At 35.8% G+C, this 23,483-nt stretch overlaps 2 protein-coding genes, 1 long non-coding RNA gene and 1 pseudogene across 5 annotated transcripts; 1 reads left to right on the top strand and 3 right to left on the bottom strand.

Annotated features, from left to right (window-relative positions):
- Window positions 1-2,154: 2,154 nt before the first annotated feature.
- LOC148863311 (uncharacterized) lies at window positions 2,155-9,344 on the bottom strand. The gene is made up of 3 exons (XM_088974728.1): window positions 7,515-9,344; window positions 5,965-6,383; window positions 2,155-3,030 (listed from the first exon to the last, which is right to left on the bottom strand). The coding sequence occupies exons 1-3, from the start codon at window positions 8,449-8,451 to the stop codon at window positions 2,230-2,232; spliced, it is 2,157 nt and encodes a 718-aa protein (XP_088830854.1). The 5' UTR covers window positions 8,452-9,344; the 3' UTR covers window positions 2,155-2,229.
- On the top strand, window positions 7,713-10,040 carry LOC148863310 (uncharacterized). Its single transcript, XR_016109048.1, has 2 exons — window positions 7,713-7,819; window positions 9,739-10,040. It is a non-coding gene; the product is annotated as an uncharacterized LOC148863310 (long non-coding RNA).
- Window positions 10,041-13,386: 3,346 nt separating this feature from the next.
- PSP (3-phosphoserine phosphatase) lies at window positions 13,387-19,353 on the bottom strand. Of its 2 annotated transcripts, none has more exons than XM_088974729.1 (9): window positions 18,894-19,353; window positions 17,874-18,086; window positions 17,292-17,522; window positions 16,905-17,037; window positions 16,699-16,806; window positions 16,000-16,093; window positions 15,057-15,206; window positions 14,919-14,972; window positions 13,387-13,773 (listed from the first exon to the last, which is right to left on the bottom strand). In XM_088974729.1, exons 3-9 carry the CDS (start codon window positions 17,512-17,514, stop codon window positions 13,648-13,650), a joined length of 888 nt encoding a protein of 295 aa, XP_088830855.1. In that variant the 5' UTR covers window positions 17,515-17,522; window positions 17,874-18,086; window positions 18,894-19,353; the 3' UTR covers window positions 13,387-13,647. The 2 variants fall into 2 exon arrangements, with proteins under 2 accessions (XP_088830855.1, XP_088830856.1); XM_088974730.1 differs by having other exon boundaries at window positions 19,148-19,209.
- LOC148863308 (ABC transporter C family member 3-like) lies at window positions 18,990-22,555 on the bottom strand (annotated as a pseudogene). Its single transcript, XR_016109047.1, has 9 exons — window positions 22,428-22,555; window positions 22,237-22,344; window positions 22,038-22,087; window positions 21,309-21,591; window positions 20,993-21,198; window positions 20,078-20,392; window positions 19,756-19,995; window positions 19,460-19,665; window positions 18,990-19,353 (listed from the first exon to the last, which is right to left on the bottom strand). The product of XR_016109047.1 is annotated as an ABC transporter C family member 3-like (transcript).
- Between the last annotated feature and the right edge of the window lie 928 nt (window positions 22,556-23,483).

Here is a 23,483-nt window from a genome sequence, read left to right as displayed (position 1 = left end):
ATTCATTTTGATTTAGATTGATTTCAATCCAAAGTCGGTCCATTGACAGTTTGACACATATATTCTTATCTTATATCAATGGATCAGATATTGGCTTAGTCCAACCCAATCCAATATAAATTTGTTATGAATGGTCCAGGTCCAATCCATCTAATAAATATTTTGGACCAGTTTGGTCCAATCCAATATATCTTTTATTGGTCCGCTCAATCCATCCAAATTGATTTCGGACTGGATGGGATCCAACCCAAAACTGGTCCATTGACACCTTTAGAAGTAATATTTTGGTTGATATTTGATGAGATTATGAGATGGTATTGCCCTTCAATGATATCACCGTTTTGAATAAATCAGTCATTATACACATTTACCTAGGAAATAAAAGAACACTGGTAAAAGGCTAGGGTCTTGGCCATTGGGTTCCCTTTTAGAATAGGTTTTGAATAATCCATGATGACATTTGACTGCTGTTATGGAATGAAGGCCACCTGGTGATTGGCGTATTAGTTTTCAAGAAGCATTTGACTGCTGTTATGAAATGAAGGCCACCCTGCATTAGTAATATCTCTATACTTGTATGTTTTTATTCATGGGGAGATATTCTCCATGGCTGAAAAGAGATGTGAGAACCATGTGAGAACAATTTTGTGAGCATCAAATCCGATTTCTTATGAATTGGAATATGAAATGAACAACTCCCAGCATCTCATGGAGTCTACACATTTAAATTCTTAATGCCCACTCTTCCATCCTTCGTGGCAATATCGACTATTTTTCAACATTCCAACTTCATTTCATTGAAATTCTTGTATTTCACCCTTTTCGTTCACCTTCATCCTCTCTTCCTTCTTATTGTGGTGGGGCATGAAAAGATAGGAGATAATAGCTTCGTTTTATCTGCCAGTAAACCCCGTTGGATCCCAGATGAAGAAAACGTTTAAATGCTTTTGAAGTGAATGAACAGAAGAAAAGATGATCTTAAGAAATTTCTCTCATGAGAAGATAAGTATTACCTCTTTGAGTCTCTGTCCATTGTTTCATACTTCATCTCGTTGGTGTTGATCTTGACAACTGCCTGCCAACATAGTACTGGGTTTGGGTCATACTGTTTTGACTGAAAATAGAAAAATAAAAAATAAAAAAGAGGACAACCTAGCCATATTGTTAGAGATTAGTGCGCATTCTGCTTTGGTGAACCAGAAGATCATAGTTATTAGTCAAGAAATTATCATTTAGAAGACACTAGTACACGTGGTATGGCAGGTTGACAGGCTATCATCAGCCTTTCTCTTAACAGTATGGAGCAACTCTTGAGGCAAGGATGAGAGTAAGGGAATCACCATACGGTTCTTCACTTTTTGTTTCTAGAGTAGCATATATGATGATAGAGGGAAGATTCAACTAGTATGCATATTTGTCATGTTTTTTATTTCTCAATATATATACAAGATGAAGCAGGTAAATTAGATATACCATGGCCTACTTTTCTCTCTTGGATTAAGGTAAATTTTTGTAAGCAGAGTGATGGGAATGCTCAACCATACGGTTTAGGCTATTCCTAAAATCTGATTCAATTGCTTATTTTCAAAGACCCCAACATGTTACCATGATTTGTGTTATTAACTTAATGACGTTATATTAAGTTCTATTTAAATAAGTCAATGAACCTAGAAATTCTAAATGTGTTCAAAACTGCAAATTCTACCTTCATGATCTAACTTTTCAAACATACAGAAGTATAGTTTCTTCAGGCACTTAAAACAGAAATAAAATATAATAAAATAAAATGTGTACTCTGGACTAGTAATAAAGCATTCTAATAGAATAATTCAAGTCTATATCCAATTTGTATGAATCAGTTGTACCATAGTTTCCTATTGCGATCAACCATCAATAGGTATTGAACATTATCAGAATATCATATGCGACATTCATATGGATTTCTCAACCTAATTCAGCACCCACTGGGATTTGGCCAAATCAACTCCCTTTTTCAGCAAATTTAATTTAAAATTGAAACTTTCCATCACCATGGTAAGCTCTTTTTTTCCTGGGCAATTTTAGGGGAGGGGGATTGAACATATATGGATGCCCTGGATTGGTAAACATTAAAATTGATTCAGGGGTAAAAAATGGGGAGGAAAAGGTGCTAACTGCAGTGCAAAGGAGATAAGTCATAAGATTTCCTTTTTTCTTTTGCTCTATACAATACAAAACTTCTTTTCCATTCTATTGATGGTTTTCATCCATTGAGAATAGCATTTTTTGAGCATTTTGAACTACAGAAGAACCTTGCCTAGCTTTTTCTACTATCTGCTTTATCAAAAGCTTTTCCATTTCATCATCTTCTTCATTTTCACTCTCACAAGCCTCATTTGATCCTTGACTCCTTGAGATCAGCTCTTCCCATGTCCTGACCTTATGACGAACAGAATTCCATGACTGGCTTTCTTCGATGACCTTATAGTCAGAGATGGACTCATATTCTCCACATCCATTAGGGCACCAATAAGGACTCTGACCAAATGAATATAATCCCTCTTGCTCAACCTTGTTACTTTTATGCTCTAAGGACGATATACTCTCTTCTGGCTCATCCATTCTCATCAACTCTTCATATGCTTCATTGTATGCATCAAGTGCTTCACCAGATAGGTTTAGAACCAATGGTCGGGCAATATTAGCATGTTCCTCTACCATGGCTGGGCTTTCTAGGGCAGATGAAGATCCTATTTCACTGTTGAATTCCCTACTCCAGTTAATCTGTTCTGATTCCATAACATGGACCCGCTTTTGGCTTTGTTGTAGTGCTGTCTCAAGCTCCATTATACGTTCCTCCAGCCTTTCTTGAATGACTTCATGAAGACGCAAGCTCAGCTCTCGAGGGGAGACAGCATAGTTTGCGGTCTGGGTTTGAGTGGAGGTGCCACTCACATCTCTGTCCGAGTCAGCTTGGTCCCTAGCTCCTCCATTGACCAGTTCTGCTTTCAGTTCTCCGTGAATAATTCCTCCAACAAAGTCTGGATCAAGCTGCAATCAGATAATCAAAACTATTATACCTGCTAAACATGCATCTTATTAAAGATGGACGCAGGAACCAGTTTCAAATTTATATAATACAGAATAATAATGGAGTGAGAAGAAAGGCAACATTTGGAATTATTTCCCTAGTGATCCTGATTGATTAGTCACAATCTGTGAGTTCCATCTTGCCACTTAGATGAATCCAAATGCCAAATTAATTTCTGAATTTCAAAAATGCCAGATTTCAGGAGAATTGTGGATTGATCCTTTAATTCCAGCTCAACCCAAATCCACGATTACTAGTAGTTCCAACTTCATGTTCCTGATTTGCAGAGAACAATATGAACTGAAGCAATCCTTCCAGATTCGCTCTGCTTCATATCCTTGCTTCCCATTGTAATTTCCATTGTAGCACATATGTGGCCACAGCCTAACTACTTTCCCATCAACAAGAATACATCAAATTCATTTTTGTAGAATATATTCTCCATTAATGATTTCTTTGAGTTATATGGTTTGAAATATTGATGTTGTGATTTATGGATACATTCTCTAAATTGATGGAATAACCCAGATTGATGAGGAATTTTGTTTGCATTAAGCACATGCTCTCAATTGTCACTGAAAATGGAAACAACAGAAAAGAAAAAGAAATAAAAAAAGCATAGCATAATAATAGTGATTCAGGAAACTGTCAAAATACTTGCATTAAGCACATGCTCTCAATTGCCTCAGTTGAATATATCTTCGTGAATGCTTTTTACAATTCCAACAGTTGGTATTGTCAAAATACTTGCATCCAATTAGGTTTTAGAGCAAGACCATGATCTAGCCCAAAGAACTCATGTTTAGCAAGTAACTAAATATTCTGTTGGAATTAGTTCCAGTTGTTTTTTTTTTCAGAACAATTTAGGGTTTTTAGGAGTTAGAAAAGCTTGATCAAGTAACTAATGGTTAGAAATTCTAAGTTTTATCATCTAGATTGATTCTTCTTTTGAGAGACAACTTTAAGTCAAAACTCGAAATAGATGCTTCCACTTTTCCAAATTATAAAACCTCTATAACAAAATGAACTATTTTTATCTTTTAAGATGATTAAACCGATGTCTTGGATACTAACAAACTACAAAGTAACTCTGAAAAAAAAAAATACCAGCATCAAATCACCCAAAATTACAAGATTGCCGCTGGTGCAAAATTATGAAGAAACTTGATTCCTTCTTCCATAGTTTTTTTTTTTTTTGCTTCCATGCCTGCATCACCTTATCAAGGAAAACCAACCACATAAAGGCCTCAATCTTGGGAAGGTACCAGTCTTCCAAATGCAGCCATATTTGATGGACCAGTTCACAGGTCAGGCTTCAGGCTCAGCTTTACACTGTTTTGGGCCTGGGCTTCGGGCCGCGCCCATTCAAATTTTTGCAAAAGCCAAGACCAAGCCTGACCCATGAAAAGTTCTATTTGATGGGCTCAAGGCAACATTAAGGCCTTAAGCATTAGAAAGAGAGAGACATCACTTGATATCCCTACTCAACAGTGGTGTTTCAAATAAGGGATTCCAAACCACTGTCCACCAGTTCACCTTGCAATGAGTAATAGTCAAAGGTCTCCCTACTTAAGTAGAAATACAGTAGTCTATCAAAAGCTTGCTAAGTTCTGTTGAGGCGTCTCAGACTCTGATGATCTTCCTGAAAATGAATCATGGAGCCATCCACAACTTTCAATTCAGTAAACAAAATATATGTATTGATTCCATTGAAGTCTCTCATGATCCCTTTACACAAAAGGTAATCTTAAAAGAAGAATTAAAGGCTCCATGACAATCCAAAAGAGAGGAAACTTGATCAGGAAAGGTTTCAATTTGGCCTTAAGTTTCAGCTGCTGTTTCACCCTCCTACCCCCACCCCCCACCCCAAAAAAAAGCAGCTTCTGGAAATGTTTTTATTTTTTTTTTCTCAGGAACCAATACATTTTCTGGAAGTTCAATGACATCTTGACATTCCAGATAACATTTCAGGAAAAAGATATTGATTCCATAAAGGTTTTACTTTTTATTTACCCTATATCTTTTTTTTTTTTTTCTCAACCTCTTTCAGTCTGTCCCTTAACCTTGGACAGCCCCCCACCAACCAGAATGAAGTGTCAGAATTCTGGAAATTTCAAAAATTCTGCTCTCTCCCAATTTATAAATTTCAAAAACTAGTCATCATAATAACCTGATTCCTTTGGCTCTACACTGAACATCTCATTTAAACCTGCCTGAAAATGGGATATGCTTTCAGATTTTTACTGAAGCTAGGGTTGAGGATTAGGTTATATTGGAGTTCAACAATCCTGGGATATGCTTTCAGATTTTTACGGGGATTTATTGTAATACCTACATGCTTCTGACTGCTTTTCCATCCTTTCAAGTCATAACTGGATGATTGTACAAATTTTACTTCATTCTAGATGGAACATCTGCTTCCCATCTTTATCCAATATTTATGAGCAGAAAGTTTATCATTGCGGAGTAAGATAGGGAATTGACATCCTAATTTGACATTAAGCTTTCCACTATAGAATTGATCCAGAAATATTGAATCTTACGAGTTTTTCAACCCATGGTGAAATGTATTCGTTGGACTGCTACACAGATAAGTCCTGAGTCAATTAATCCTCTTAACTCCGTTACCTATTGGATAAAAAGCATTTGACAGCATATTCATCAAAAGAAAAAGAGCACTTGGCAGCATGGCTCATTTTGGGAATTCAAAAGCAAAAACAAATGTTAATCCCCCCCCTCCCCACACAGGGATTAAAGCCTAAAATGTATCCAAGTTATACGTTATGGAGAAAGGTAATAATAGAAAAGCATAGCCATCATGGCGTCTGGGTATTAAGCAGTGACTATAAAAGCTATTATGAAGAAGAGTGTCTAGGCTCAAAATCAAAGCATACCTCCTCAAAACTTCTCTGTAAACTAGATGCGTTCATGTTAAGTTCAAGTCTCTCTAGTTCAGCTTCAAGCTCTGCTTCAATTTTGCTCATTGAGTCCAAATTCTCATCAAATTTCTGATGATGTGATTCTATAGTATCACATCCAACATATTCATCCAGCTTGTGTTCCGGAGGTGAAGCTGGAGCCTGGTAATGAAAACAAATGTCCTTAGTTTCCTGAGATTCGTAACCATCACTAGTTAGCTCCTTCACAGTTAGCAAGTCCTTCATCTCAAGCTCTTCCTGTAGATCTTGAACCAAGTTTTCAGTCCGTTTCAACAAGTCCTTTAATTTGTTCACTTCCCTTCTATTTGCAATGATAGTAGACATCACACCAATAGTGATTCCAATACAAAAGGGAAGCATTCCATTGGGTGACCCTGTTGAGAATGATAGCAAATATTTTTTTGATAAGTACAGTGATAGCAAATACTAAAACATGATAAAGATAGAATAAAAAGAAGCAGCAGCATAGTTAATATATAGGAAGTAGAACATGGAAACTCAGAACTTCCAATCAGGGAAGACCTCATCCGATAAGTATATAGAGGGTAATTGAAAATTTTAGATTATTTAATTATATAGATATTACTAATTTGAGTCAATGTAACAAGTAACAAAATTTGTCTTGCCAGAAGGATAAACTTAAACATTAATAGCTGCAATATGAATTTCTTTTCCTTTTCTTTCTTTTTTCTATTCTTCATTTAACTCATTCTATATGCAGTATAGATTGAAAGCAGCTACATATTTTCTCTTGAGCTGTAATTATTGTTGACAGTAATCAGCAATTTTCTCTTGTTTTTTTTGGTAACTTCTCAAACAAAAAGCTATGAAACTATGCCCAACACCAGAGGCACAACCAACTAACACCAAGCATTGTTGACATTTGTTAAATGGACTAAAAACATATTCATCTCAAATACATTGATGTGGGATCTTATAGATCTCAGATTCAGAGAACTACCACCCCAAGCACAAAGGATGATAAAAACAAAACCAAATTTCTTAAATACATGTATGCTTTTTTATTTGAAACAAAAAATGCCCCTTTAGATCTCCAATTGCAGGATAGGTCCCTTTGTGTGGTCAAAATAAATAAATAAATAAAGAACAAGAGTGTAAATTGACAACCTATAGAAATAACCTAGAAATCTTATTGATGAGAAAAGAATGTCCTTTATCCAAAAGCTGGTTTCATTTTTCTCAGAAATGTAAACTCTTGCAATTTGCAAAGTAAAAGATGCTGGAATCAGAAGAACAAAAATTTCAGGGCTTTCAAGTTGGCAGTCAGACAAAATTTAGTTCTGAAATTTAAAGGTTAATTATTGAAATATACATCTGAGAACAGGCACCCATTATATAATTATAATTGCAAGATCAGCAGATTGCATAATTGCAAATTTTAAAACCAGATCACAAGTCAGTTCTGAAAAAAAAAAATAAAAAGAAAAGAAGAAAAAAATAGTACACCAGGAAAGTATATGAAGAACACAAGAAAAAAGTATTACCATCTGAATGGAAGCTCCTTGGAGAGATCTTCAAATTGGAACTGCCATATCTTCCAATCCAATCCTTTCCCCTTTTCTGTTTATCTTTCTTTGGAAGCTCCACCGAACCAATTTCTGGAAGTGAAGGCACCCCTAATACATTCTTCTCTTTTTCGGAGTACACTCCACCCTTCTCATGCACCTTATTTGCTTCACTTTCAGGTCGCATGCTGTAATACTCACCACTTGCTCTGCTAATTATTCGGCTTCCATCAGTCACAACAAGTGGCCTGACGGTTGATTTACGTCGTGATGGACGTCTAAAGGTACATTCTTCCCTTTCAATGTGCTCCTTGTACAACTGAGCTATAAGGCAGCTTTCTAAAGAACTTAGAGGTTTAACAGAATACCCAAAAGGCCATTTGCTTCTAAGTCTTCTACTTCTACTGTATCTAGAACCGAAATTCACATCTGCTGTAGAAAGTTCAGAAGATAAAAAACTGTCGGATTTATCACCAATCTCACTCTTTCCCTTGAATCCATCCTCATTCTTCTGATGATGCATGTTGGAGATCCCCAGAGGTAAACTTGATAAAGAAAGCAAATAGTAGCCATCATACCCCCCGAAATTGGCTGCCTCATAGAATCCACCGGTTGACGCCATTTCTGTTGCCGAAGCACCACCTAACCGGGATGTTTCTGGAAACCTCCAATCCGAATTCGATGAAAACTCTTCCTTACCATTAGAAATGTCTTCACTTGATTGTCTCTGGTCCAATCTGTATAAGTTATTGGTCCGGTCACGCAGCTGTTGCAGCAATGGCTGGGATTGAAATTTCTCATGCAGGGAGTCTCCTGCAAGCAATTGGGATAGCCCTTCTCTGTCCTTCGTCAGGCTCTGCCAATACTTGGCTAGATATCCAGCACCAGCAGCTGCTGCAACAACCCATAAATCCATTTTCACCCTCCCAAATAAAAAAAAAAAAAAAAATCACCACTCCAGTTCGTTGAACTTCCACTGTGCTCCAATTTGCAATATAAATAATCCAGAAAGAAAAGAGCCCATAAAACCACAAGAACAAACAATGCCTGAACTCAAAACTCCAGGAGCAGAACAGTCTATAAATTTCTATGTAGTTACAGTAAAGATGACAGTATGGAAAATAATCAGAATCCCTTCAAAAGCGTAAAGAGAATAAGATGCTAACTAAAAATTAAGGCAACACATTCAGGAAAAGAAACCAGATTAGAGACTACCCGGAAGACCCAGAAAAACCAGGAAAACCCAAAAAAGGAAAAAAAAAAAATCACAGAACCAATAGGAAATGCATTCAAAAGTTCCAGACTCAACCCAAATGAAATCAAGAGCTCGACTGCAAAACCCATTTCCCTAAAAAAAAAAAAAATCTTCAAGAGAGAAGCTTAGATTAAAAGCTAAGCTAAGAAAAGAAAAAATAACAACAGCACACTTCTCCCGCCTTAACATGTCTGGTTCCAAGCTGTGAGGGAGACCAAACCGCCAAGACACTAGAAGACAATAGATTGTGTAGATTGAGAACCTCAGAGGAACATCACCCATTGTTCTGTTATCTACATTGAAAAGCTAAAATGAGGTTATAAATTTTTACAGAAAAAAAAGAAAAAAAGTTCCATTCCACATTTTCTTTAATATCTTGCTGATGTTGGGTTTTGTTGTCTACTTGCTGGATTTCAAAAGGTCTGGATTTTTCTTTTTTTTTTTCTTTTTTTTTTTAATTTCTGAAAAAGGGTCTTCTGGGGACTACATGCCTACATCCCTATGTTCCTGAACGAGGAATTACAACGACAATCTGATAGGGGCTTTACGGCCCTGCTTCTGTTTTGGTCCCATTTGATTTTTATAAACAGTGCTCAGTACCAGGTCTTTGGGGCTTCTTCGACACCAATTTACCACGTGTTAACCATAAAGGGTCCCACATGGACACTCCAAATTGAAATCATGGGTTTATTAGAAGTTTAGAACAAATGGTGGTTGTTATGTCATTCTTCAATTTCTTCAAGTATAATTAATAAATTAATTTGATCAATATGAAGCCTATCAAACCTGGTAGTAGTCACTGCCTACCTCACTGGACAAGGACCCATTTCCGATCATTTTGATGCATGAGATTTCTTTGTTTCCATCTGATTCTTGCAAATTGCAAGGGTTAGCTCTGCAACAATTAATCATCTTGTACCCTGATATATTTGATCATGGCCCACTCAGGTGCCCCATTTCATTGAGCAAGCTGGATTCATTTGTTGAGGGATTAGTTACGTGGTAGTTGTTTTTTTTTTTTTTATTTGTAAGCCAGTACTCAGTAGTAGTTGGATTTAGGCCATTGAAATTTGAAAATAATATTCATAAAAAGCTTATTTTCAAATTTGAGAGAGAGGAGAGGTTTTGTACATAATAAAACACATGATGTCTGATAATGACATGGTCAATTTCTCAATGTAGCGTGTGAGAGAGAACTTTCTGTTTGATTTGTTTTTCAAAGCATCCAGAGAGTAGAATAGTTGGTTTTCTTTAAACCATTTAATTTCATTGATGAGATTTAGCAGGCAACCATGTGCATGTGCATGTAAAGATCCACCTGGCTCAATGGTCAAAGTTGCATGCTGGATTTGGGCAAGAAGAGCATTTAGTAACTTCAATGGGCCAACAGCGCTTAGTGTGTTTTATGGATCACTAGCAGTGACTTGTCAAGGAAAGTGAGAGAATAGAAATTGATAACTATTACAATAAAAGTGAAATAACATGAATTGATAATTGTTACAAGAAGAGAATGTAATGTTGTTTAAATAATTAATTTTATTTTTAGCATTTTATTAAAAAATAATTTAGTAGTTTATTAATGTGGTTTATTATATTAACAATTTTTAATAAAAGTAATAAATTATTATTAATTATTTTCCATATTATTTGATAGTGTTCTATTTTATTTATTACTTTATTAATGATTAAATGTTACAATTTTTTTTGTAAATATTACTTAAATATTAGTCGATATTTAAATTGTAGTCATAATTTTACAAAAAGAAAAAATTTATCATAATTAAATTAATCTAATCCAGAGCTTGAGGTTTAAGACTTCGGTTGGGCTTGGGTTGATCCTCAACCTGATTCATCCCACCCAAATGCAAAGAGCAATGTGAAGAATTGGACTGAACTAGACCAAGTATAACCCTTGCATACATTATTTTTGGGCATTTAACTATTTTTTATATAAAAAATATCAATATTGAAGCCAAAGGATTTATGGGGGATGGGTTACCCCCATTGTGTAGCCCAATGAGCAAATAATAATAATAATAATAATAATAATAATAATAATAATAATAATAAGATCTTAGCTAGATTTTGATAGTGTATTAATAGTTTTTAAGGTTGTTTGACCCAGCCCGGCTCATACCCCAAGCATAACAATATTTGTTTGAGCTTGGGACAGGGACATGTTTGCCCATGTAAATTATAAAACTATGATTTTTATATAAATTAAAATTTTATTTAATGTTAGTATATTATAAAAATTTCTATCAATATATTAATATAATTTTTTGCAATTTAAATATTAATAATATTTAACATATATGCAACTTCCAAGTTGAGCATAGGCCATAGGGATTTCTTAGCTTGGACCCTACTCGCTAGGGCTATCAATGGACTCTGAAAGTGTCATACCCGATTCCACTCCAAATATGATTTATCCCAGATTTGGATGTTAGAACTTGCATCCAATTAATAATCGGATGTGGATGCAGACTTAACCCCATCTACTTTGATTAAAATTTGAGTCCAATAAATGATTATTGTTTTATGTATATATGTATAATTATATAAAATTTATAATTGATAAATTTAATAAATTATATTTATATAATTTATTATACATATATACTTTAAATAATTAGTTTTTAAAACCTTTTTTAGTTTTTGGTCATTTTAAACATAATAAGATGATCATGGATTAAATCTGAATTCGATTTGAAATCCAACATAATAATTGGATGCAAATGCAGATGCAACAAGATCTGATTTTAATTTAATCCATTTACAACCCTACTTCTCACATTATGTGTGGTCTTGGTGCAAATCTAAGTTAGACCTACCTTAGAAGAGAACAATTATTGGAGCTTAGAAATTTGTAGGTCTAACCGTGTTGAGCCGAGTAACAAAATAATCATCCGTAAGTAGGAGTTGTATGACATTTCTAATCGGGCCATTATTGGTTTTATTATTTTAATTAATTTTATATGGATGCAAATGGGTTGTTTTATTACTTTTAATATTTTTTATACTTTATTTTAATTATCCCATAAATATTAGTTATGTTCAAATAGAATTCAAATGTATTTTAACTTTTAATTTATGAAACATTAATTTTTATTAATTTTTTAGTTTTCAATAGTTGCTAGATAAAAACTTGTTAAAATTTAATATTTTTAGTAACTTCAATTATTAGGTTTCAAAATATAATTTTCAAACAATCAACCACTAAATAGAATTTGACTATGTAATAAATAAATTGAATTTGGATGAGAATAAAATTCTCTCTTTGGAATACAATATGCTAATAGTGGAACACACCAATAGAAATAAATGATATTCTCTATCCCATTACTTTTAGGTAATTTAATTATTTATGATATTTTTATTAACTAATTATTTGTTATTTGTTTATGGGTTGGGCTAGGCCCATGCTATCCTTGAAGTATTAGGCCCATGCTTGGCCCTGACATTTAGAGGCCTGATATGGGCTCAAGCCAAGGCGGGACTGAAATGATCACCTCTAAGCAAATTGCTTTTGGTTTATTATATTAATGAGAGGAGAGAGAATAAAATAATAATAATAACTAAAAAAGAAAAAAGAAAAAGAGTCGTCAAATTTAAGCAAATTGTGAGGAGAGAATTAGTGGAGTACATTATTGGAGGAGAGGGAGTTAATGGAATGACCAATGAGGAGAGATAATCAAAGGAGTTAAAGAGAAAGGAAAGAGTTAATGGTGAATTAATGAGGAGAAATAAAAGCGATAAAGACTAATTGGCTACTTGAATTATTTTGTTCAATTTTAAAAATAAAAATTAAAAAAAAATGCAAAATAGACAAATGGTAGGGGAGAAAGGAGAGGCCTCTGACATGACAGACCCATTGGGGTGGGGAGAGAGGGAAGAGTGTAATATAAGTGGGGATTTCAGGGCCATGGCTCCCCTGAGTCTCTCTCTCTCAAGAAGCCTTGCTTGGGCCACTGTCTACACTCTACACTGCAAGACAATATGCCCCGGACCCCCAGTAATCTGGTGTGATTCTGAAGGCGTCATAGACTTTCATGTCCCAGCGATTCCTTTACTCGAACAACAGGTTTGAGTTGTCAAATGCCGAGAGCTTTATGGATCCAATGTCAGTATGAGAGGTGATATAAGCTAATAATAATATGACCTCAGAAAGTGAACAGATAGATGGTCAGGTTAACCCCTGCTTTGAAAGACAATATACATTGATTAGCAACAAATCTCTTAATTATTTTTTCCAGCCAGTATTGTCAGTGTCAGGTGAAACCCCATGGCCATATTCACTCAATTGAGAGAGCCACTGGGCTGGGTATAAAGCTTTCGACTTTCGAGGATGATGGGCCCGATACTCTGCCCTCTGTTTTCTTGAAACAAACCTATTGCGGCTCTCATGTCATGTCTTCTTAAATTTTCATTGTGTTTAATTCGTCCAAGGGAGATGAAAGGATGAAAATAGGAGTGGCTGGGGGAATTTGGGATGAAATGGCATTCTTCTTCTTAAGCATCTTTTTTCTTTGATTGGCATTGAGATGGAAGAATTTCCAATAACATAATCAAGTAAAGAGAAACAAACATGAAAACTGAAAGAAGAAAACGAAAATTTCAACGAGGATTCATTTTACTACACATAGCCAACACAATCATTTCTCAAATTGGGATTTCCCCTTTTTGCTTCTCCTTCCTTTCTTTTTGGTTCATGAAGAAAAAAGAATCACAAGTACCATATTTTCATCCTAGCTAGGATGATGGGCTAAACTGGGAAGGGTTGATGAACCATGCAACCCAATGGAATTAATAAACAAAAACAAGGGAATGAAGAAACACTACTAAGAGGACACCATTCTATTCCAAGGAATTTATCAGATCTTGGAAATTAAAAACTAGCCAATCGGCTTTTGCAGCAATAGCTTCTCTAAGTTGAACGCCTGCATAGCAGATAAACAGATCGGCACCTCCTGGTTTACGAGCCTGTGTATCGCAATGTAGAAAGAGGTACATCACATTGGATCCAAAAGTTTCTTCCAGTCAAATGAAAAGATGTAAAATAAAACTATGCAATGCAATTATAACTTCAAAAGAACTTTGGCTAATGATTCAACAAAATAGTTCCAATTAGTCCATGAATCACATATCTAATCATTATAACTTTTGCATTTTTTGATGGTTATTATCATTTTTGCACTTCTTAGCATCTAAAACCGGACATATTAGATTCTAGATAAATGAGAATAAAAAACATGTTTTCAACATAGCCTGTAGAATTAATATATTTAGGTCGACTAAGGAGAACATTTCCCATACAAATATACATCTACTGGTCTACAGGACCATGATTCCATTATGTTATTTTCTCTTGACCAACATGATTCTGTGATTCCCATGACCATCTCTAGCTACGTAACTAAATAAGTTAAAGACTCTTTCACTTCATAGGTGATTATAAGACGAGCATTATTCATTAAGGGGTAAGAACCTTGTTTTGGAACATGCTAAGAAAGGAAAAATATGGGTGTCGGTACCATGAAAACTTTCCAAATCGATATCAAGGTTATTCTAAACAATGATTATCTAATTCGCAGCTTGGTTTGACTTCTATTGTTCACAATGCAGTAATTTTTTTGTTGATATAAGGGTAGATTTGTTGAATATGTTAACATGATTAGCATTTAGCAAATAACTATTTCTGATCTGCAAATATTTCAGGGAGTATGTATAACATGATTTAGTCCAATGTCAAGCACATTGTGCCAAAAGGCCCACCTGGAAACAGACAAACAGTGTTGGTTAGTGCTTCCTAGCTATTTTTCACCATGGCTCAATACTTTTCCTATATCATCATGAAACCAGGTATAAGTTCATGAAAGAGTTAATCTCAGAATTGTAGATCAACCAGACTGATTTTCAGTAATGGTTCCATCAAGTTAGGAATCAAATATTCATGGGTTGGTATGATCAAATGTGTGCAACATGTCATCAAATCACACCATGCATGGCAACAGACCGTTTTGATAGGAAGAGCACTAGATAAATTTCATTGGTATAATAGGAATCATATAACCATCCCAACTCCCAAGCAGTTGTGAAGATGATGGTGTTGGTAGATATATCCTTACCTCAAGATCAGTTGCACCATCCCCAATCATGACTAAGCACTTGTATCCATGGGCCTAAAAGCTCAACATAATCAGTAAAATACAAAAGCTGCTAAGAGAACTAAAGTGAAAATGTCTCTGCAGATATCCAAGACTGACCTTTCTTACATGTTGAACTGCAGTGGCCTTTCCACCACTCCTTGAAGTAAACTCATTCCTGTCGAACCCAAGGAACTCACCAGAACTTCCAAAGAGAAGCTGATTGGCGAAAATGTTTTCACATGGAATCCCAAGAATTGATGCAACAGGCTTCAAAGAAAAAAAAATGTTCTAGTTATTAATTATTACAAGAAAATGTGTTTCCCACACATCGAAATGTAAGTAATGTTTTCAGACCAAATAAAGGGGTATGGAACTTGTGTGCAGGTTTCAATGAACACAAAATATTGAAAACCAGGACTAGCTCTCAAGGTAAGTTATAAAAAGATACAGCGGTCATAAAAGCATTAGCCAAAAACAAAGTCAATTTGTTTTTTAATCAATAGAAAGAAAATAAAATAAAATTAATCATCAAAATAAGCTATAGAAATTAAAGCATCTAAAATTTGTGAGACTCGCAAGACAAAAGTGATAGGTTTAGCATTTAAAGATACATTAAAAAGAAAAACTATGCAGCCATATCCAAGCTACTAATTGATGAACCTCTCCAAGATAATAATGAGATTCCTCAACTTTAAACATGAGAATTAACTCAATTAAGAAAATGCACACTTTGTGCAAAAATTACCAGAGGTTAGGTCTGTATCAAGTCCATCCCTCCCAAGCTTGGATAGTCAGGATCAACATTGGGCAATGGCCCTTTTTAATTGATTCCATGGTGGCTTTCCCAGAGTCTATCTTACAATAATCACTTTAAAATAGGGGACTTATTGTATGAGTATGACCACGCGCCACAAAAGAGATAAGCCAGTAGAGTTTCACTCCTCTTCCCACATCTTGAAGAGGATAATGCACTCTTTCACATACTTAGCAACTACCATGCTTTAACATTGATACTGATATGATAAAAATATGAGCCTCATTTTAAAGTGCAAGAGCATACTTGGATCATTTGGCGAAACCCTCCAGAGATCAGGTACACATCAGTGTTATGGGCCTTCAGATACTTAATCAACTTGTCTATTCCTGGAGAAATCCTACAAATTACAATAAACCAATGCCAAATTACATTGACTAAAATAACATGATATGGAAGGAATAAAAACCAGACAAGAAGCGATGTAAAAAAGAAAGACAAAGACATATGTCTATAGAGCAAAACATTGGTTGTAATCCCCTAGATATTATATAATTTATCACTTAATGCAAACAAAGAACACAATATTAAAAAAAAAAAAAAGAAAACCAATTTTTTTGGAATAAGGAAATTTAACAAGCATCAAATCAGAGCTCCACTAAGCCACAAATCAAGAATTAGGATTGGCTAGACAGATGGAGGAGAAAGGGCTGAATGTCTACAGGAAAAATTATTAGTGGTTGCCCATCTCAAGCAAACACATGAAAGAAGCTGACAGGTTGTAGTCCCTTACTACTTCTAACGATATGGACAACATTAAAGAAAAGAAAAAGCATACAAGGATAAACAGAAATCCTCTCCATCAACAAATGAAGAAGAAGAAGAAGAAGAAGAAGAAGAAGAACCTAAAATCACAAAACCACATCTTCTAGGATAGGATAATATAAAATAAGGCAATAAATACCCATGATATTGAAAGCAAGACAAAGTAAGGAGCTAGCATACCTGGGTGGCTTCTTCTCAAGGAAATCCTGGACTTGAGACAGAGAAGGGTTAAACAGAGAGAGTCTAGCAGCAAGAGCATCCTCAAAGGGAACAGAGCCACTCATTGCCCTGGAAAGTCCGAACAAAAAGGAAACAACTGTGAACATTTTTCATTACCAATCCATCCAATTTTTTTTTTAGATGGAACAACAAGGAGGACATGAAACCTGGCAGTCCACTCTGCAACAGCCTTTCCAGCTCCACAAAATTCCGCGAGCTCATCAATACCCTCATCCAGGCAGACAGTACTATCCACATCAAAGCATACTGCATCAGCACTTTTCCATATCTCAAGAACCTCTGCAAGAAACCAGAATCCACAACGATAGAGAATCAAGGATCATTATTTAGAACGACATTCTAAATGCATCTACTCAATTCATTGGGTCTCTCAGTATCAACACCAAACTCCACCTTAATGAAGTTGTCATTGATTAGCTGATTCGAATCCAACAATCAATAGACCCTTTTACAGATCCAAATCCGAGTTGACAAACACGGAAATACACCCAACCAATAAAGAATGAATCACTTGCAAAGTTTTCCAATACAACCTTTAGAAGGGACGGTGTTGCTGAAGCGGGCAGAAGAGGACTCTAAGGGCTGCTGAATTGAAGCGGCAATCAAGGTGAAGCTTGTGGATTGGTTGGCCATCCCAATAGGGTTCTTATACACACTTTGAGATATACGCAGAGAGTTCACAGAACAAAGAGGAGATTGTTGGCGACTAAAACGAAGGCGAATGGGAGTGATGCGTGAACTTATCAATCCTTCCATCAAGTTACCTGCTTTTTGTCCCTCAAATATATAAATGTACCAAATTAGCAAAAAAAAAAAACCCGAAAATTAACATTAGAAATTCTCTTGCAGGACTACAAACGAGTAATTCTTAGAATTATAAGCACACTTTCGTCTGCAACCAATAAGAGTTAAAAGATTTTAAGAAACTACTTAGAAATTTAAAAAGAACAATTGAAAAAAAAAAAAAAAACTCATTACAACTTTACAAGATTAAAATCAAAGAGCTTCACAAGCAGGATTTCAACCCCGATCAAGTAAACGAGTATGGATCGGATCCGAGCCAAACAAACCAGAAAATGAAACATCTCTGAAAACAGTCATTCCAAAAACATTACCTTGTAAAGAAAGTTTGTTTCCCTCCTCTTTGGGGTCTCTTCGCTTTTCTGATTAGATCTCTTCTCTCCTCCAGTATCAGTCGAGAAAAATCCGGGTTGAGTCTGGTGAGAGAGGTCTGCAAATGAAGAAATAAAATTTGTCCTGAACCGACACAAACAAGGACGATCGCAGTGGCAGCTTCGTACCATAACTCGGGGTGGTCGAACCCGAACCTGAGTGATTCATATAACATACTTAGGGTGCGTTTGGTATCATTCGCTCAAAAGAAAAAAAAAAAAAAAAAAAAATATATATATATATATATATATATATATATATATATATATATATATACAGAGGGAAATCACTAAGTCATATTCCGGTAATACCCAACCAAAGGGTTGGAATCAGAATAGGCCATTTTAATTCTGATGGATTAGACATACCTAAGATGAGTTCGGCCTTCCCACCTTCAATTGAACCTCAAGAGTTTCAGTGGTTTAGCCTTCCGGGGAGGGTTCAATTTGGGTGGGTTTGGGTTGAACATTTATTAAAATTTTGAAAAGGCTCGACCAAGGAGGGTTCAACCGGTTTATTGATTTGGTGTAATGACGTAGGTACATACGCTTATATATTATATTTTATATTCAATTTATCACTAGGCGACATAGACAACCAAAATACAAACATGTCTCTTTTTCTTTCTTTCTTACTAGCGAGGGGCGCCCGTGCTGAGCACGGGCGAGTAATACGGAGTAAGTGGGAGAAAAAAAAGAACAATAGAAGCTGTAGTTGTGTGCCATTTTCCAGTTATCAGAGATTCATCTCCATCATCCTACCAATTATTGTACAAATCAGTCTGCAAACATATTCCACCATGGGCAAAAGAGAATAGCTACCAGGCAAGCGTGTTCAGTCCGTCACCATGAAGGAACTACAACATCAAGTTCTCCATATATATTCATAAATTCTATTTAATTTATAACAGAGAACATCAAAGCTGTAACCACCTTTCTATAATTCTCTCTCAGAACACTTACAAAAAAACAGGAAGTAATCCCAAGCAGTGACATGCCCATCAACATGATCATTTTAATCATTCTGTTGTTTTGCTGCTTTGAAAGGAACACAAGGAGGACTGTGAATGATAAAATTATCATTTATCAGAGTGTGAACTGTGAATGTTCTCTATGTGCTTGCCATTAAAACTGCTAACTAGTTAATCATCTGCAAATACACAACCATTTTATATTGATTAAACTCCCAAACTAATTATCATATAACGACTACTTACTAAAAACACTCCTAACTTGCTAGCATCACATTTGACCCTAAAATCCTTGTAAATTTGCACTTGTTCCCTACAAATCAGATTGGTTACATGAGACCATTGACTTGGATGACACCAGTTCCAAGTAGCAAGTAATGACTAGTGTTTAATGATCCATGATTGTAACATTTGACACTGGTCATGCCTTAAGATATGCCATTCAGAGGGACCTGCCAATGGAAGAGCATCAAAAGTTAGATACCACCCATTTCTGGTTATGATTTACTAAATTAAAAGACTTTATCATAAATGGTTAAAATGTTGCACATTACTCACAGACATAAAGAGATGACCTCTCCTGCAGACTATCAACTCTAACAGGTCTTCCTTATCAACCCAATTACCTATCTTGTTTGAGATAAGCCTATTTCATGATATTCCTTCCTAGATTGACCTTAAGGTATACTCTGCTACAAGTTTTGTGAATGCTGAAGATTTGTTTTCTAACAATTTTCTTGGGTGGTCGTACTCCACAATAAGACCTGACAAAAATAGAAAAAAAAATGGGAAGCAAGTTTTTGAACAGAGTAACTACCCAGCAGAAAAATACCAATTTATCCATGCCAACCAACCTTGATCAAGTAGCAAGATCATGTCACTATCAAGGACAGAATCTATTCGATGAGATACACTGATGATTGTTGACCCTGAAAATTGATCTCTTATTGTTCTCTGGATCAGGCTATCAGTCGCTGTATCTAATGAAGCTGTTGCTTTGTCATGCACAAGAATTTTACTCTTTTTTAGTAAAGCCCGTCCTAAGCAGACCAGCTGCCGCTGACCAAGGCTCCAATTTTCACCATTCTCAACTACTGTAAAAAAATCCCATTAACCACAAAAGTTAACCCAGGAATATGCTATGCTTCTTTAATGAGCACATGTGCAAATTCGAACCTTCTGAATCAAGCTTTTCCTCTTTCTTCCTAATTTCTTCTCCCAGTTGACACTTGTCTAGAGCCTCCCATATTTGTTGGTCTGTGTACTCAACAAGTGGATCAAGGTTGCTTCGCAGGGTCTTGAACATAGTGGGTTCTTGTGGAATGATACTTAATCTGGACCTCGGATCCTGCAGCCCTATAGTTCTAATGTCAATACCATCGATTAGAATTTGGCCACAGCTGTTCTCCCAACAATCCCAATCTTTGCTCCACCATTGAAGGTGCATGTAATACCACACAAAACATGGGCCAAGTGTGGAGCATAACGAACCTGAATCCACTTGGGGTTGTTAAAAAATATTGAGAAACTACAGCATTTCTATTTTGCTGGAAGAAAATGAAAGTTGTGTTCTACAAACATATAGACATCTATTACAAATATTGAAAGTTTGGAACATGGATTAATGTTAATGTCGCCTGGACTCTCCTAAATTGATGAAGTATCCATGTCAGAGTTATGTATGATTCTAACACTCCATGGGTTGTAACATTTTCCTTTCTGTCCTCCCTTATTTGATATAAATAAATAGCTAACGTACAAAATGGATGCCAATTTTCTTATGAAACGTTATTAAAACACAAATATAAAATTCAAACCCATTTTCTATACATATGCAATATTGAAATACAAAAAGATATGAACTACTTAAAGATTTTATACTTTTCTATAGGCAAGTCTACAAGTCTGTTTTTTCTTCCCAAGTCAGACTCCTGGACATGCATCGCATTCTTATTTCTAGGTCCATGTGTATGTTAATTATTGTTTCTTTTTTCTGGTAATGGATAACTACACAGATTTACTGAGTTACTATTGGATTATGTATTTTTCATTCATTCAAAATAAAATGCCATTATTGAGACTTGACCTCACCTGTAAATTTTGAATCTCAACTTCTCCATAGGATGGCCAGTTAGGATCAGGTCTATTTGCTTCTATTATGAGAGGAGGTTCATGGGGAATGCATGCGTATTGAAGTATTCTCTCTACATATACAATTTTATTCTCAAGGTTGCTTAGGGTAAATATGACATCTTCTTGTAGCATGTTCAAAGTAAGTCCATACATCACTGCTAACCCTGGAAGAAGAAGAAATGGAGGGGGAAGAGGAAACTCTAAGCAGTAGCCACTGGTAAGTAATGAAAACTTAAGGAATATTTTTTTGAAGAAAAAAATGTAATGAACTTACTTGGATTAGTTACTCCTGGTAAGGTGATCAAAAGAACCAAAGCGAAAGCAAACATCACTAATGACAATATATCCAAGCGGAAGCATGGCCACAACATTGCACCAATATGATAGAGATTGGGTTGCTGATAAGCATTAATTAGCTCGAGATTTGTTTCCATGAATCTCGATTCCTGACCAAAACTCCTGATTGTGGTTGACCCTGATGCTGTTTCTGTAAAATGTTGTATGATATCAGCATTCCACACACCGACCATCCGAGATATTGTGGCTATGCAGTATTGCTGCAAATTACTTGAATCATGAGAGAAGAAGGAAATGAAGTTTCCGACTTACTTGTCCAGGCATGAAGAAACAGAAAAAAGAAAGCCACAACAAACAAACTCAAACAGACAACAGGTTTAGAATTTGCAGACTAAGATGCAAAATGAGAGAACATTTGTTAGTTAATTTTAGGAAGTAATCCCAAGCAGTGACATGCCCATCAACATGGCCATTTTAATCATTCTGTTGTTCTGCTTCTTTGGAAGTAACACAAGGAGGACGATACTGGCTGAAAACTCTGTAAGCTGAAATCAGAGTTAAGCCAAGGAAGCACAAGAGGACCACTGTATGCTGAAATCAGAGTTAAGCCAAGGAGGCACAGGAGGACCAATGCATGGAGAACCAAAGCCACTTTTGCTCTACTACAAAACTTTCCATAAAAGCTACAGACTTCACTCCAACTCACATCTCTGTCGCCATTGTAAGCCAAGTAAAGTATCTCCACCACTGCAACTACTGATGTAACCATTAAATAAGCTACAACCTGCTAAAAAATATTGCAATTTGAGAATAAAGTAGATATGCGAGCAGTTCTCTGCTGCATCTGGGCATCAATCTGGCATGTCGAATTGGGAAGGGACGAATGTAAATAGCAAATCTCTTACCGCTGTCGCCGATCAGGAGAAGCCTCATCGAGTAATTGTAATCGGTTCGGGCCCTAGCAGGTGGAGCGGCCATCGAAAAAGAGAGAAAAACCTAGGAAAGCTTTGTCTCTGCATGTAAGAAAATAGATAATAGATTAAAGATTAAAAACATTAAGAAGGGAGAGAGATTTATCGAATAGGGGAGAGAAAACCTTAATTGGTTCTCCGTGCAAACCAGCTAGAGACTAGTATGATGGCTCCAATAACCTCGACGTGTGGGACTATCCGTAGGCCAAACGGGAATAACCACATGATCGAAGGAGTATTTGTTCTATGTGGATCAGAATAGGGAGTATTTGTTCTCTTTGGATCAGTATTTACATATACCTCTTTTAATTATTATTATTATTTATTATTTTCCTATAAAATAAAATTTGTTTTCACTTATCTCTTTTAAATTTAGTTTACTAGAGTAGTTATTGGTTGAGAAAATGTCTCAACAATTATGGACAAGTGTCTCATCCCAATGGAGCCTAATCCCAACTATTTAGAGAGATTTGTGGGTAGTTCCTCTCCATTGAAACAAACCCAACACTACAAGAAAATTGGCCAAATGACCACCGGCTTTCATCTAAAGCGGCGGTCTTTAGTCCGCCCCTAAACCTCTTTCGGCTTAGGTCAAGACCGCCGGCTTAGACATAAAAGACCGCCGCCCTTGAAGGCTGATCTAATGCAGTTCAATTGTTCCCTATAGCGGCGGTATATCAGAACTATCAGCTCAGAGTTAATAAAGGTGGCAGTCTGGACTGCTGGCTTAGATCTGTTTAGACATCCGCCTTAGGTCCGTTAAATGTTTCTTCCGTTTTTTCGATGGCAGTCTAGACTGCCGGCTTAGATCTGTTCAGATCGCCACCTTAAGTCAGCTAACGTGTTTCTTCCGTTTTTAGGTGGCGGTTTGGACCGCTGACTTAGATCTATTCAGACTGCCGCCTTAGGTCAATTAACAAGTTTCTTCCGTTTTTTAGGGGACAGTCTGAATAGAAAGGGTCATTTACTAAAATATCCCTCATAGTTTCATGTATTTACTAAAATATACCCTATAGTTAGCATCTTACTAAAACACACTTATAATTTGCAACGGATTTGATCAATCTTCCATTAGATGGTAGTGGAAAATGATAGTATTGACCATAATGTTCATTTAAATAAATTTAATCAAAAGAAAATAAAATAAAAATACCAATTTTGTCCTTAATAAGACACGGGCA

This window comes from Nelumbo lutea, chromosome 3 (assembly GCF_056320005.1).
Source record: "Nelumbo lutea isolate HS-2025 chromosome 3, American lotus-T2T, whole genome shotgun sequence".
Taxonomy (NCBI): domain Eukaryota; kingdom Viridiplantae; phylum Streptophyta; class Magnoliopsida; order Proteales; family Nelumbonaceae; genus Nelumbo; species Nelumbo lutea.
This window is presented reverse-complemented; position numbering and strand designations above follow the sequence as displayed.